The sequence below is a fragment of the Anser anser genome, assembly GCF_964211835.1.
Source record: "Anser anser genome assembly, chromosome: 12".
In the NCBI taxonomy this organism is placed as follows: domain Eukaryota; kingdom Metazoa; phylum Chordata; class Aves; order Anseriformes; family Anatidae; genus Anser; species Anser anser.
The window spans coordinates 2,644,410-2,658,832 of record NC_139733.1 but is presented as its reverse complement, the minus strand read 5'-3'; the positions used below and the strand labels follow the sequence as shown (position 1 = coordinate 2,658,832).

At 40.8% G+C, this 14,423-nt stretch overlaps 1 protein-coding gene across 32 annotated transcripts in view; it reads left to right on the top strand.

Moving 5' to 3' along the window:
- CACNA2D3 (calcium voltage-gated channel auxiliary subunit alpha2delta 3) overlaps positions 1-14,423 on the top strand; it is a 509,008-nt gene that overhangs the window by 335,553 nt on the left and 159,032 nt on the right. For all 32 annotated transcript variants that reach the window (XR_014571619.1, XR_014571620.1, XM_083795939.1 and 29 more), the window contains one exon: positions 9,107-9,185. Coding sequence is in view for 30 of the 32 variants with exons in the window: in XM_083795939.1 (XP_083652065.1) it covers positions 9,107-9,185 (79 nt within the window). In the remaining 2 variants the exon portion in view is untranslated. The remainder of the gene's footprint in view (positions 1-9,106; positions 9,186-14,423) is intronic.

The following is a 14,423-nucleotide window of genomic DNA, read 5'->3' as shown; positions in this document are numbered from 1 at the left end:
TAGTAGGACAGTTGGACTAAATGATCCTGTAGGTCCTTGCCAACGTTGTGTTTCTATGATTCTATGAGATGTGTGGAGATGGCACTAAGGGACATTGTTTAGTAATGGGACTTGGTAGGTCAGTTTGATGGTTGAACTTGCTCATCATAGAATGGCTTGGGTTGGAAGGAACCTCAAAGATCATCTAGTCCCAACCCCCCTGCCATACACAGGGATGCCACCCACTAGATCAGGTTGCTCAAGGCCTCATCTAACGTGGTCTTGAACACCTCCAGGCATGGGGCACCCACAACCTCTCTGGGCAACCTGTTCCTGTGCCTCACCACCCTCTGAGTGAAGAATTTCTTCCTAACCTCTAATCTAAATCTCCCCTCTTTTAGTTTAAAACCATTCCCCCTCATCCTGTCAATATCTGGTTGAGCAAAGAGTTGCTCTCCATGCTTTTTATAAGTCCCCTTCAAGTACTAAAAGGTTGCAATGAGGTCATCCCAGAGCCTTCTCTTCTGTAGGCTGAACAGCCCCAGCTCTCTAGGCCTTTCTTCGTAGGATTATTTGAGTGAAATAGGTGTTCCATGGAATCATTTTTCAGAGCAGAACGGTTCTGACACTCTCCATTCAGTTACTTCAGATACAGAAAGAAGAAAATATGGTGGTCACTATTAACATTTTTTAAACAGTTTTTACTGATCAGCATTTATCTTACGTGGCACCTGAGAATATGGATGGATATTAAATCTGGTGCCTAATGTCTAGTCTATTTGCAATAACATTTTCAATAGCAAATATAACAATATGTGAGCTCTTTTAAGACAGTCTGTAGCCACCCAGACTGAGTGTCCACTCAAAAATGTGGCAGTTCAGGTCTCTGGATGCACGGAGTGCCTGAGCCTGTTGCTGCCCTCTGAGGATGGCAGAGACACCGTGTGTGTGAGGTGTGAGCAGGTGGACGACCTGCTCAGCCTGGTGGCAGAGCTCAAGGAGGAGGTGGAGAGGTTGAGGGCCATCATGGAGTGCGCGCGGGAGATAGACCTGTGGGGCAACTCCCTGCAAGGCCTGAAGGAAAGGCACCGGGGTGAGTCACCCCAAACAGTGGTGGACCCCCTGCCCTGTTGAGCAGAGGGAGGGGACCTAGGAGATGAGGAGGAATGGAAACAGATCCCTGCTCAATGTCACAGGCAACCCCCCTCCCTACCAGCCGTGCCTACCCAGGTGCCCATACACAACAAATTCGAGGCCCTGGAGCTTGAGAGACCGGTGGGTGAGGATGAGGTGAACACTCTACCCAGGAGGATGCCTAGGGCAAGGAAGTCAACTCCACACCTCAGGACTGCCTCCACTAAGAAAGAAAGAAGGGTGATCGTTGTAGGCGACGCCCTTCTCAGGGGAACAGGGCCCTATTTGTCGACCTGACCCTACCCGTAGGGAAGTCTGCTGCCTCCCTGGGGCCAGGGTCAGGGACATTTCCAGAAAGCTTCCCAACCTGGTTCGCCCTTCTGATTATTATCCTCTTTTCATAGTCCAGGCTGGCAGAGATGATATTGAAGCGAGAAGTCTGAAGGCTATCAAACGGGACTTTAGGGGACTGGGATGGTTAGTAGATGGAGCGGGAGTACAGGTCGTGCTTTCCTCCATCCCTACAGTGGCAGGGAGGGGTATAGAGAGGACTCAGAAAGCCCACCTGATAAACAGGTGGCTCAGAGGCTGGTGCCAACACAGAAATTTTGTTTTTTTTTTTTTTTGACCATGGAGTGCTTTACTCGGCACCCGGCCCACTAACTGCAGATGGGTCCCACCTGTCTCAAAGGGGAAAACAGACACTAGCCCAGGTGCTGGCAGGGCTCATTGAGAGGGCTTTAAACTAGGTAGGAAGGGGGAGGGAATAAGGCTCGTTAGAGGTGTGCCAGGGAGAAGTCAGGGCCGGGAGAGTAGGCAATGGCCCAACTGAAGTGCGTCTACAGTAATGCACACAGCATGGGCAATAAACAGGAGGAGCTGGAAGCCACTGTGCAGCAGGCTAGCTGTGACTTGGTTGCCATCACTGAAACGTGAGGGGACTACTCTCATGACTGGAGTGCTGCAATGTCTGGCTATAGGCTCTTCAGAAGGGACAGGCAGCACAGAAGGGGTGGTGGTGTGGCTCTATGTTAGAGAGTGTTTTGATGTTGTGGAACTCGAGACTGGGAATGATAAGGTTGGGTCCCTATGGGTTAGGATCGGCAGGAAGGCCAACAAGGCAGGCATCCTGGTGGGGGTCTGTTACAGACTGCCAAACCAGGATGAGGAGACGGATGAGGAATTCTACAGGCAGCTGGCAAAAGTTGCGTAATCGTTGGCTCTTGTCCTCGTGGGGGACTTCAACTTCCCAGACATATCCTGGACATGCAATACAGCTCAGAGGAAGCAGTCTAGGAGGTTTCTGGAGAGCGTGGAAGATAGTTTCCTGACACAGCTGGTTCAAGAGCCTACCAGGGGAGGTGCCCCACTGGACCTTCTGTTCACAAACAGAGAAGGACTGGTGGGAGATGTGGTGGTTGGGAGCTGTCTTGGGCATAGTGAACACAAGATGGTAGAGTTCTCTATTCTTGGTGAAGTCAGGAGGGGAACCAGTAAAACCGCTGTCTTGGACTTCTGGAGGGCTGACTTTGAGCTGTTCAGGACACTGGTTGGCAGAGTCCCTTGGGAGGTGGTTCTGAAGGGCAGAGGAGCCCAGGAAGGCTGGGCAGTCCTCAAGAAGGAAATCTTAAAGGCTCAGGAGCGGTCAGTCCCCACGTGCCCAAAGACAGGCCGGTGTGGAAGAAGACTGGCCTGGCTGAACAGAGAATTGTGGCTAGAGCTTAGGAAAAAAAAGCGTGTTTATGATCTTCAGAAAAGAGGGCAGGCCACTCAGAGGGATTATAAGGATGTTGAGAGGCTGTGTAGGGACAAAATTAGAAAGGCTAAAGCTCATCTGGAGCTCAATCTGGCTACTGCTGTTAAAGATAACAGAAAATGTTTTTATAAATACATTAACATGAAAAGGAGGACTGAACCCTGAGCTGGTGGAAGGGGATGAGGAGCAGGATGTGGCCCTCACAATCCATGAGGAAATGGTTGGCGACCTGCTACAGCACTTGGATGTACGCAAGTCGATGGGGCCGGATGGGATCCACCCGAGGGTACTGAGAGAACTGGCGGAGGAGCTGGCCAAGCCGCTTTCCATCATTTATCAGCAGTCATGGCTATCAGGGGAGGTCCCAGTCTACTGGTGGCTAGCAAATGTGATGCCCATCTACAAGAAGGGCCGGAAGATAGACCCAGGAAACTATAGGCCTGTTAGTTTGACCTCAGTGCCAGGGAAGCTCATGGAGCAGATTATCTTGAGTGTCATCACACGGCACTTGCAGGGCAACCAGGCAATCAGGCCCAGTCAGCATGGGTTTATGAAAGGCAGGTCCTGCTTGACGAACCTGATCTCCTTCTATGACAAAGTGACGTGCTTGGTGGATGAGGGAAAGGCTGTGGATGTGGTCTACCTTGACTTCAGTAAGGCTTTTGACACCGTTTCCCACAGCATTCTCCTCGAGAAACTGGCTGCTCTTGGCTTGGACTGGCATACGCTTCATTGGGTTAGAAACTGGCTGGGTAGCCGGGCCCAAAGAGTTGTAGTGAATGGAGTTAAATCCAGTTGGAGGCCGGTCACTAGTGGGGTCCCCCAGGACTCAGTACTGGGGCCAGTCCTCTTTAATATCTTTATCGATGATCTGGGTGAGGGGATCGAGTGCACCCTCAGTAAGTTTGCAGACGACACCAAGTTAGGTGCGTGTGTTGATCTGCTCGAGGGTAGGAAGGCTCCGTAGGAGGATCTGGATAGGCTGGACCGATGGGCTGAGGCCAACTGTATGAGGTTCAGCAAGGCCAAGGAGCTGCTGAGGGAGCTGGAATCGTTCATTCTGGAGAAGAGGAGGCTCAGGGGTGACCTTATCGCACTCTACAGGTACCTCAAAGGAGGCTGTAGCGAGGTGGGTGTTGCTCTATTCTCCCACGTGGCTGGTGACAGGATGAGGGGGAATGGGCTAAAGTTGCACCAGGGGAGGTTTAGGTTGGATGTAAGGAAGAACTTCTTTACTGAAAGGGTTGTTAGGCATTGGAATGGGCTGCCCGTGGAAGTGGTTGAGTCACCATCCCTGGAGGTCTTTAAGAGATGTTTAGATTTAGAGCTTAGTGATATGGTTTAGTGGAGGTCTTGTTAGTGTTAGGTCAGAGGTTGGACTAGGTGATCTTGGAGGTCCCTTCCAACCTAGATGATTCTGTATGTAAACCCATCACTGTGTAGGTCTTGTCCACATGCAGAAGTTGAAGTAATTAGAATTTATCTTGCAGAATTAATGCAGTAATGCCGTACTGTTGACTTAAGTTATATTTTTACATAGATGCAGAAAGGAAGTTATGTGATCACAGTTGCTTTTTCCCTGCTTGTTGGTATCATACCATGGATCGTACCAGTGCATCTGGAATTATTACGTAAGATTTAACTTTATGCCTATTCAAAACAGTAAAACCAGTATAAAAGAGGTATGTAGAGCCAAGTTTGTTTTTGAAAAATGGGATTTAGATTCTAGACTTACTCAGGAAAGTTTCAATTTTAACTTCATTTGTTACCGAAGTCATTGCTGTGATCTCAGAGAGCAGAAAGTGACATGGCAAGCTTTTGTTTTATAAAACTGATTCTATGCTGAATGGTTAGGGATGCATGAGTGTTTCCCACTGCAAGCTCACAGCGAATTAACTTTCCACTGGTGGATTCAATGAACTGATCAACGAAATTTTTAGAAGCAGGTTAATAATCAGAATTGTTTGCTATAGGAGCTGATTTGGGGAATTTTTCTCACTATCCTGAATGGAGAATTAAACAATATCCATAAAACCCACTAATGTATCTTTAAAATCAACAAAGAAAGGTAAACTTCAATGTCTGTTTTGTTTTTTAAACCAGATTACTTTTGGGAACTTATATTACTATAAATAATAAGTCATTCTATTAAGTAATGAACAGTATAGAGATGGCATTTTAAAAATATAGCTTACCATATATTTCTTTTTACAGAAGATTTTGTACTTTATGGTATAGCTAGTAAATGTCATTTATATAATGTTGCAGCAAAAAGAGAATAGAGAAAAATACACAACTCATTGGGATAAGGAAATATAACAGCATTTAATGAACTGATCACTCATCTTCAGTGTTAGCTGTCTATAGGTTTTATTTTTATTTTTGAAGTAATGCCAACCAATTAGCAGTATTTCTGATGGTGCTTTAAATAACTTCCAGAGAAACTGCAGATACCAAATAAACTATATGTTTAAAATGCACTCAGAGAAAAATCATTAAAATCCTTGCAACAATATCACAGAGGCAGTCCATTCTTCATGATGATCTATGATATCTATTTCCTGAAATTTTATTATTAGTAGGTTTAATGCAGTTTGGTTGCTGCCTAGACCTGTTATTATGCTTACTGCTCATTCTTTTAGATAAGGCTGGTCTCCTTTTATTAGGAGCACAATGTCTTTTGATTCTGTGTAGATTAAAGCAGATCATTAGATATAAATCTCTCAGACGTATTCAATCTCATCATAGGCTATATTCTAGCATTATTTTCAGAAATATAAACTGACAGTGATTTATGCTATATTTTCACAGTATAAATCTCACTGTGCCCTTTCACTTGTGTTCAGAAAATAAAGATTTTTTTTATTAATGGTTTTGTTAGCTATCAACAAAGCATGAAAGTACTATTCTTTAATGCTGTGTCCTCTAGACTCTTAGTCAGATTATTCATACTATTTACTTCAAACTAATTAACAACACTACACAGTGTATATCTTTTTTTAAACGATGTAAATATAAATCATGAATGAATTATACGTACATTTTATCTTTGAAGGACTGGAGAAGGTTTTGTGATTGAAATCTTGTCTTTAGGCAAGATAATAATGCAAGACACTGTATGCCTAGAAAGAGGATTTGGCCATTAAGAAAACTGAAAAAGGGACAATGAGGACTATAGTATCACAACTGAGAGTAAAGAGAGAAATCCTCCAAGTACATTTTAAAACTTCTGTGGAAAATAAACTTGTTCAGAGAAGGTGAAATTAGATCAGTCTGTTCAGGAACTCGTCTGTCCAGATCTTGCATATCTCCCAGGATGCAGGTTCTACAAATTCTCTGGACAATGTCGTCTTATATTTTGTTACCCTCATGATTAAAAGGTTTTTCCTTAGAACTGTTCAGAATTTCTGTTGTTCTGACTTTTTCCCCTTGCCATCTTAGAGGCCACATTCAAGAAGAATGAGTCAGTGAGTCAGTGTCTGTCTTGTATAGGGAAGTCCAAAACTGGTGTGTGTGGTGGGGTGACATTACTCCTGGAATAGAGAGGAATAATCTCACTGGTGTACACCTTGCTTATACAGCCCAGTATGAACTTGACCTCTTTTGCCTTACGGGCTCCCTGCTTCTTGTTCACCATGGACCCAAGGCAGTTTTCTGTGAAGTTGCCTTCTAACCATCTCCCTGTTACCTGTGCTAGTGCATGTTTTTTTTGTTTTTTTTTTTCCATGCCAGATACAGGATGTTTTCATGTTGAACCTCATGAAGATGCTGTCAGCCCAGGCATTCAGCATGTTGAGGTCCCCTTGAGAAGTGGCCTTGCCCCGCTGGGGCCATTCCCCCAGCTTGGGATGCGCCATGACCTTGTTAGGTGTGCGTTCTGTCCAGGATGTCTGGGTAGCCTTCAGTTTTTCTTCAAAACAGTATTTCTCCTAATAATAACAAGCGGATACTCCTCTTCCTACTTTCAGGCAATTTGTGAGCAACTTATTCTTGTAACAAATAGCTCTAGATGGATTTTATTCAGGTCTTGAATAAGCTGTCTGCTACTGTGCTTTTCAGATGAGAATTGTGCATGCATTTGTGTGTGTGAATGCACTTATTTATAAAAATGAGAATTGATTCTCTGACGTAAGGCTATTGCTGGAGATGTTGTCTTTAAAGGAATTTAAAAGTCTGGTCACAACCTTTGCACACAGTGCTGCTTTTTTCTCACATCTAAAATGTGAAAACCGTTTTTGCATTTTGCAACAGGGCACATAACTGGTATTGACCAACTGAAAGAGTAATTTCCTCCTCAGAAATCGTCCTATACTCCTGAAAAAAAGTTGTTTATTTCTCTCATAATTTAGTTAAGTGCAAGTCTTCTGTGTGGGGCAGAGCCAAATAACCTTTCTCAGGTTGTTGTTTTTTTTTTTCAACGTTTCATTTCATTTCTTCCTGTATCCATTCTGACACTGCTAATGTCTTGGAAGTCATGGCCTTAATTATATAAATCTAATTTCCTCTGAAATTTCCAGGCCAGATTGAAGCTTGCAAGGGGATAATCTGCTATGTACCAACTTTACTTTTTTCCAGCCCTCAAGCATTTTTAATATTGATATACAATTTTATGTTTTTCTGTACCAGTAAAAAACAACAACAACAAAACAACCCCCCCCCCCAAAAAAAAAAAAAAAAAAAAAAACAAACAGGGAAAGCTATAATACCATAGAAATCTTCAAAGTTTTAGCTCTCATACCTGAAGTCTCATTATTTCTTGTATAGAGTTTTTCATCTGCATCCTGGAAAAAGTTTCCTTTTGTGTTGTGTGTTATATGGGCCATATCAAATTATATCTGTAGACTCACAGAAGTTAGAGATGAATAACTGATGATCTTTTTTGACAGAACAGAGTTCTCCAAACAGTATCGCATTAGGCATAAAACTGATGCTAATCTTGATCATGAAAAAGCCACAAAGCAGTAATAATGCTAACAAAATGATCAAAGCTAAAAAAAAAAGAGAAGGAGTACAAGACTATTACCTCCCAGATAGCATGCCATGTACTTTAAAGTTTTATTTTGGACAAACTTGACAACTGTGATGCTTTGAGAAAAAAAAAATAGAGTATTTGCTAGAAATATCTGATAATGGAAGACTATGACTGGGAATGACCATGATACCCCTTCAAAACAAACAAAAAAATCTTTCAGATGTCCAAATTCTATGTCTGAGCTTCTATCAAACCTGAAAGACAAATCCTTAACACTAATCTTGGATTTAGCTACCTAAGCCAGAGGGTGTGTAAAGAGCATCACATTGCAAAAACTATCATGGAGTTTGATATCAGCGTGCTGTGTTAGTGAAAATTATTTAGCGGAGATAGCGTAGGTCAGTATGCAGGTATTTTAGCATTACTTATTGCTGTCCACATTACTGAAAATAACATCAGCTCATGTTAATTCACCCACTCCTGTTAAAAGAAAGTAGCATAGAGTCAGCATACACAGATGAAACAGATACTATTTTGCAGTAAATACAATAAAGTTGTGGTTGATCTGCTTGATTGGAAGGACTCCTTAACGTATGTTTATCTGAAGAGAAAAGGGGATATGAGGCAAATATTTTGCATTTGCAGGATTTCTGGACAGATGTCCTTTTGTGTATATCTGTGCATGCACATGCATAGCCCAGTGGTGTGGCTCTTGGCACAGATGCTTTTATCTGGAATTGTGGCAACCCTGCACGTGAGTCTTCAATTTATCACTTGATGATTGCACAAGTACCACCTGTGGGTACCTGCCTCTAGGCTGACACAGGGACAATGGCATATGAATTTTGAAAACCAATGGGAATTTGCTTGCCTGGAGTTTCAGATTCTTCATCTATAGAAGTATTTTCTAATTATGCCTCTTCTTCCGCACCACAGCAATTTTCTGAAGTCATAAATGCAGAACAGATTTGCCTAAAACACGGTTTTGTCATGTACTCTCATGGTTTTAGTTTATTCTCGCTTATACTTCTGCCATTTAACCTAAACTTTTGTTACATGTCAGAGATCAGAAACATCAAAAGAGATCAGCCATTCTGTTACATCGAACAAAAGCCATGTTTCGTCATGAAGACATAACTTGCAGTAATAATTTCTTAAAAAGGGTCTATCCATACCTGAACTGCATATCTGTATGGGAAGTTCCACTGTGTAGGTTTTAAATGGCTGCAGCATTAATTGACTTGATCTCTTCATTGTATTTTCAGGTTCGTATTTTTACCTATCTGATTGGAAGAGAAGCTGCTTTTGCTGATAACCTGAAGTGGATGGCCTGTGCTAACAAAGGTTAGTTAACCTTCAACAGTGAAAGCCTTGCTTTCGAAACTGTATCCCTGGGTCTTCCTGCATACCTGACCTGTTTTACAGGTACAGTGCCACTGACAACTAATCAAAGAGGATGGGTTGGTTTTTTTCCAGGAAGAAAAAAACTTATTTTTCCATAGCACACAATTTAAAATATATTTTCTTTCTTAAAACGTCTGAATCTTTTTAAGATGTGGTCTTAAATTTTAGTTCAGAGACCAGACCTTAGTTTCAAATTGGTTGTCCTATTGTAGTTGTTACTACTGGTCACAGTTACTTTGGTACATAAAAACACTGGGTGTAAGTCCTGTTGAGTTAGGCACGGTATGTAAAACACCAGACATCCTGTCCCTTGAGGAGCTGGCAGTGTAATTGAAAAAACAGGTTTATATTCTGTAAGGAAGGCGCATTAAAACATGTAAGATGCTGAGATGCTACAGTAAAAGGATTGACTAATATAAGTAAATAAGTAAGAATGATTCAGAGGAAAAAAAAAGCACACTCAAAAAAATAATTATTCTTCAGGTTTTCCTTTCCTCTTGGAAATAAAAAAAAAAAAAACAAAACACTTATTTTCCTTTTTGCCACATTACATTATGATGAATTGCATCAGGTGCTATCCATTTAGTCATTATTTCTTTAACTACTGTTATGTCCAGCTGATGGAAATTACTTAGTTTGAAGTCTTGTCTTAATCAGCTAATATTACACTATAATTTAGCTTAAGTAATAGTATAAGAATCCTTTGAAGCATCTTTTTGAAGACAATTTAATCAACAAAATCTTTTAGCTTTTTAGCCCTGCTCTTCAGATTCATAAAGATCTAAGTACAGAAAGTCAGAAATTAGGACCAGGCAATAGAGACTACCTCACTAGATCATCTGGTCCATGTCTTTATTCTCAGAGGGGTCACCTTTGTCATTCTTCAGGACTACTTTGTTCTTTTCAGAGACGTTGCTTCCAGTCAGAATCTTACAAACTAGATCAACTAAACAGTTTAATGCAGTTTAATGACCGTTTCTTCTATACATTTTTTTTTTTTTTAAACTCTGTTTAGTAGGTACAATACCTGCTTTCTGGTAGCTTATAATTCAAAAAATCTTTTACCTCTAATCAATAAATAAATACTTTCTTATAGGTTTGAAAATCATAATTGGATTCAACGTAAATCGTCATGTCAGGCAGTATGGATTTAGAGTTTTTCCTTTACAGTTTTCAGCTACAGCTCACCCATTTTCTTTTAGTGAAAGGAGGGATTACAGCACAGACAGATGAGCAGTCTAAAGCTGGTCTAAAGATTGGCTGAATGGCCATGCAATGGACTGCAGTTTACTACTTGCATGGGTGGGCCAAAGTATGTTGTTGTCACTGAGGGTCAATGGCCCTAAAATCAATTTTCCTTGCAGTGATTTTCCCCTTGGAAGCACAATATAGATGAAGGCTGTTTGCAGGGTTTCCAGCTGACTGGACTGTGGACAGCAGTCCTTTCCATCCAAAAGGGTCACAGGGGAAATTCATACCACCTTGCAAAACGTATTTAGCTTCTAGATTCTGATGGTGAAACCTTCAACAACATAACCTCACCCCTCCCCTTTTTCTGTTACATTTCTGTGTATAAGTAAGGCATATCTAGAGGGAGTTCGCTTAATGAAGCAAAACACCAAACCATTTTAAATACATTAAAACATTCAAGAACCCCAATGACCCTCTAGAGTGGTTTGTGAAATTTGCAATGGTTCAAGTCTTCTGTATCGTGAGCCAGTGCACATGAAGGAAAAGAATTAAGATTTACTAACATCCTCAAGTGAACAAAAGTAAGAGTTTCCTAAATGCACAGTGTGCATGTGCCAGATTTTAAAGTAAGCACTTACTACCTTTCCCTCAGCAGTCACTTCCAGTAGAAAGCTGTAAGAGAAAGATGGGAGTTAATGTGTTACTAACAAAACAGACAGCATTAATTTTTTTTTTCCAGTGAATTTCTCTGTTGCATTAGCAATTTAACAGCCTCTGTTTTGAATGTTTATTAATTGCCTAGCATCGCTGCGGCTGGCATATTGCAAAATGGACAAAGGAGTGGATTCATCAGTACAAAGGAGCAGAAGCTGGGAAAGCACTGAAGAGAAAATGCTTTCAATATCAGAGGTCTGATAGCGGCTATCTAACTGCCAGCAGAGGACAGATCAGCCCTGAGGCAAATTGTGCCCCAGCTGTAGCAGTTTATAGACTATTGTATTAGCAGAGAAGAGTTGCTTACAGGAAGCCCCAGTCACATCCATTCCCATTAATAGCATGACCCCAGCACCTCCTGCACTCTGGGCTATTGTGGGGAGTGGCAGGCAGCCAGCTACAGATACTGTTCACCTGCTTGAGAGGCCTCTTAGGGGGAGGGGGTGAATTCTCCATGGGAACCTTACAGCTGCAGTGAAACAATGAATTCCCCCTCGGTCCCTATGCAAAGAGGATTTTTTTTTTTTAATTCTGATGTTTTATTAGTTGCAATAATGTTACATTTATTTTACGTGTGTCCAGAAAATGAGAAGTGCTGCACTCTATCTAAAAAAAATCTGTTGGAGGCATTTTTAAAAGTTCCATGTCTAATGGTGGACATTTTAGAGGAAAGGAACCTATCCAAAAACTGCAATGGACTGTGTAATATGGAAAGGCAGCCCTCTTGCAGAGCATAAGTATCTGTGTTTAACTACATTGTTATACGTATCTCATGCTTGTCATTACCAAATCTTACCCATTTCCTTCACGAGTTTTTCCTGCTGGGGACAAAAATTAGTGCTGACTGCAAGGAGCTCTGGGGTAGCATAAGTCACACACCAGGGAACTAAGAAGCAGGTGTTAGAATGCAAAAATTTAAGCATAGGTTTGCTGCTGTTGTTTACATGGCCTCAGCAACTGTGCTCAGAATTTCAGAGCATGTCTTTATCTGATGATAAAACCTTGGTATGGGAAGAGTAAGGTTTTTAAACCCATTTGATCTCTGGATAGGAGTTTAATTTATCAGTGTAGGAAGCTAATTCCTGTGAGGTTTGACATTTGTTACGCACAGTTATGAACATGTGAATCATCAACATGTCTAAATGTACCAGGGAAAATGAACTAAGAGAATATTACCCAATGCTGTCTCTAGCTATGCTATAGTAACTTTTGGTGGAGTTTTCCCAACACGAGAAAATCCAAAACCAAATATTAGAACAAGCATCAAAATATGGGAAAGGTAATTTGTGTAGCTTTTGCAATTCCTTTCTCTTTTCTGTAATGGGAACTAGAACTATAGGAAAACAACCTTTTATATAAATAAGTAAATAGATGAACCATAAATTCATAAAAGATAGCTAACTTTGTATTAAATGACTCATGGAAATGCTAAAATCTTCGTTAAGTTTTCCTAATGTGAATTACAAAAGCACACAAACCATATTTGTAAGGATACAAACCATATTTAAACAGACTAAATCTTCAAGGAACTTTGCAAAGATTGAAAATGAAACCCACACCTGTGATCACATTATAAAAAACCTTGAGAGAATCCATATGGTTGACACCATCTTCATCTAAGACTTGTCTTTTGCATATCTTTAGCAGCAATTTTTACATTTCTTTAAACTTAGTTATTTGAAACTAACCAATTAAAAAAGTATAAAGTCTTCAACATTTTTTCTTTCAACTTTCCTTCTGTTGCAGCCTGATATATGATCTGTGAAATACAGAAATGATATATATATATTTTTCACGCTAAACTCTTTTTCCTCCACTTGCTAACCTTGACTTCTCTAGCTGTCATACTCTCTGGCAAGGAGCACTGCACAGCTAGCCTGCAACTACATGCATGCCAGTATACATGTGCTGATTTACCATCTAGCTCCTTCCAAACAGGATGCTCAATGTCACTTTCACTCTGGGCAGAGCCACAAATTTTCATTTGTCTTTGAGACCTTTATTTCTTTAAGTTTGTTTGAAATTGATTCAGAATAACAGATAGACTTAATCATTATCTCTTTTAGTCTTAGGAAATTGGGATAAAAAAATGTTCTCTCTATTGTGCAGTTTAGGGATACGTTTTGCAAGTACTACAGCAAGAAATGAATATTTTGAATGTAACATGCTGCCTGGAGAGTTTTGTGATATTATGTAAGGTGTCCTATCAGATATGAGAAAAGGAATTCTTAAAAACACTACAAGGAGAAATATCTAATGTAATACCCATCCATATTAACAATACTTGTGAATAAACTGCTCAAGTAGGTGTCTGCTCAAGTTGGCTGTATTTGGTCCAGATGTATCTCTTCTAAACGAACAATAACACACCACCATCAAAAAAACCTACAATGTTCACCATTGTCAGTGTCTTGTAATGTGTATCAGACTTTGAAGTGTTAAAAAGCTATTTTTTTCACTTGAAAAACTGACATTAAAACTTTCAGGAGGCAATCAGAGTAAATTCTGGCAAGGTATTCTCTATCTGAAAAGTAACTTATAAGCTGTGATTAAATAAATTTCGAGGCATAGACATCCAAGTGTTTTTTAAGTGAGCCTTTGAGGTTTTGAATTTAATTGAAGTATGATATTGAAAAGTGTTAACTAACTGATTTCAACATGTATGGGTGTGAAAGTATTGTTTGATTAAAAATGACCTTTTCATCGCCTTAGATGCAATGCCAATTTTTCAAGCAGTTAATCTGCTCTGACATTTTAGACATTATTTAATATATATTAAGGGTATAAGTACAGGTGTTACCCTTTTGTTCACTGTACAGCACTTAGTTCAAGCAGATATCTGCTCCGTTTACAATTTTGCACACTGTTGTAAGAGAAGTGCAAATATTGGCATGATATGTACTTGTTGTAGTTTAACCCGGTTGGCAGCTAAGCACCACACAGCCGTTCGCTCACCCTCCCCCCTCCCTCTCTGGTATGGGGGAGAGAAATGGGAAAGTGAAGCCTGTGAGTTGAGATAAAGACAGTTTATTAAGACAGGAAAATAATAATAATAATAATAATAGTACTACTACTAACAATGTGTATGAAACAAGTGATGCCCAATGCAATTGCTCACCACCTGCTGACCGATGCCCAGCCTATCCCCAAGCAGCCGGCCCCTCCACCCCGGCTAACCACCCCTAAAAATTTGTTTAACATGATGCCAGATGGTATGGAATACCCCTTTGGCCAGTTTGGGTCAGCTGTCCTGGGTCTGTCCCCTCCCAGCTC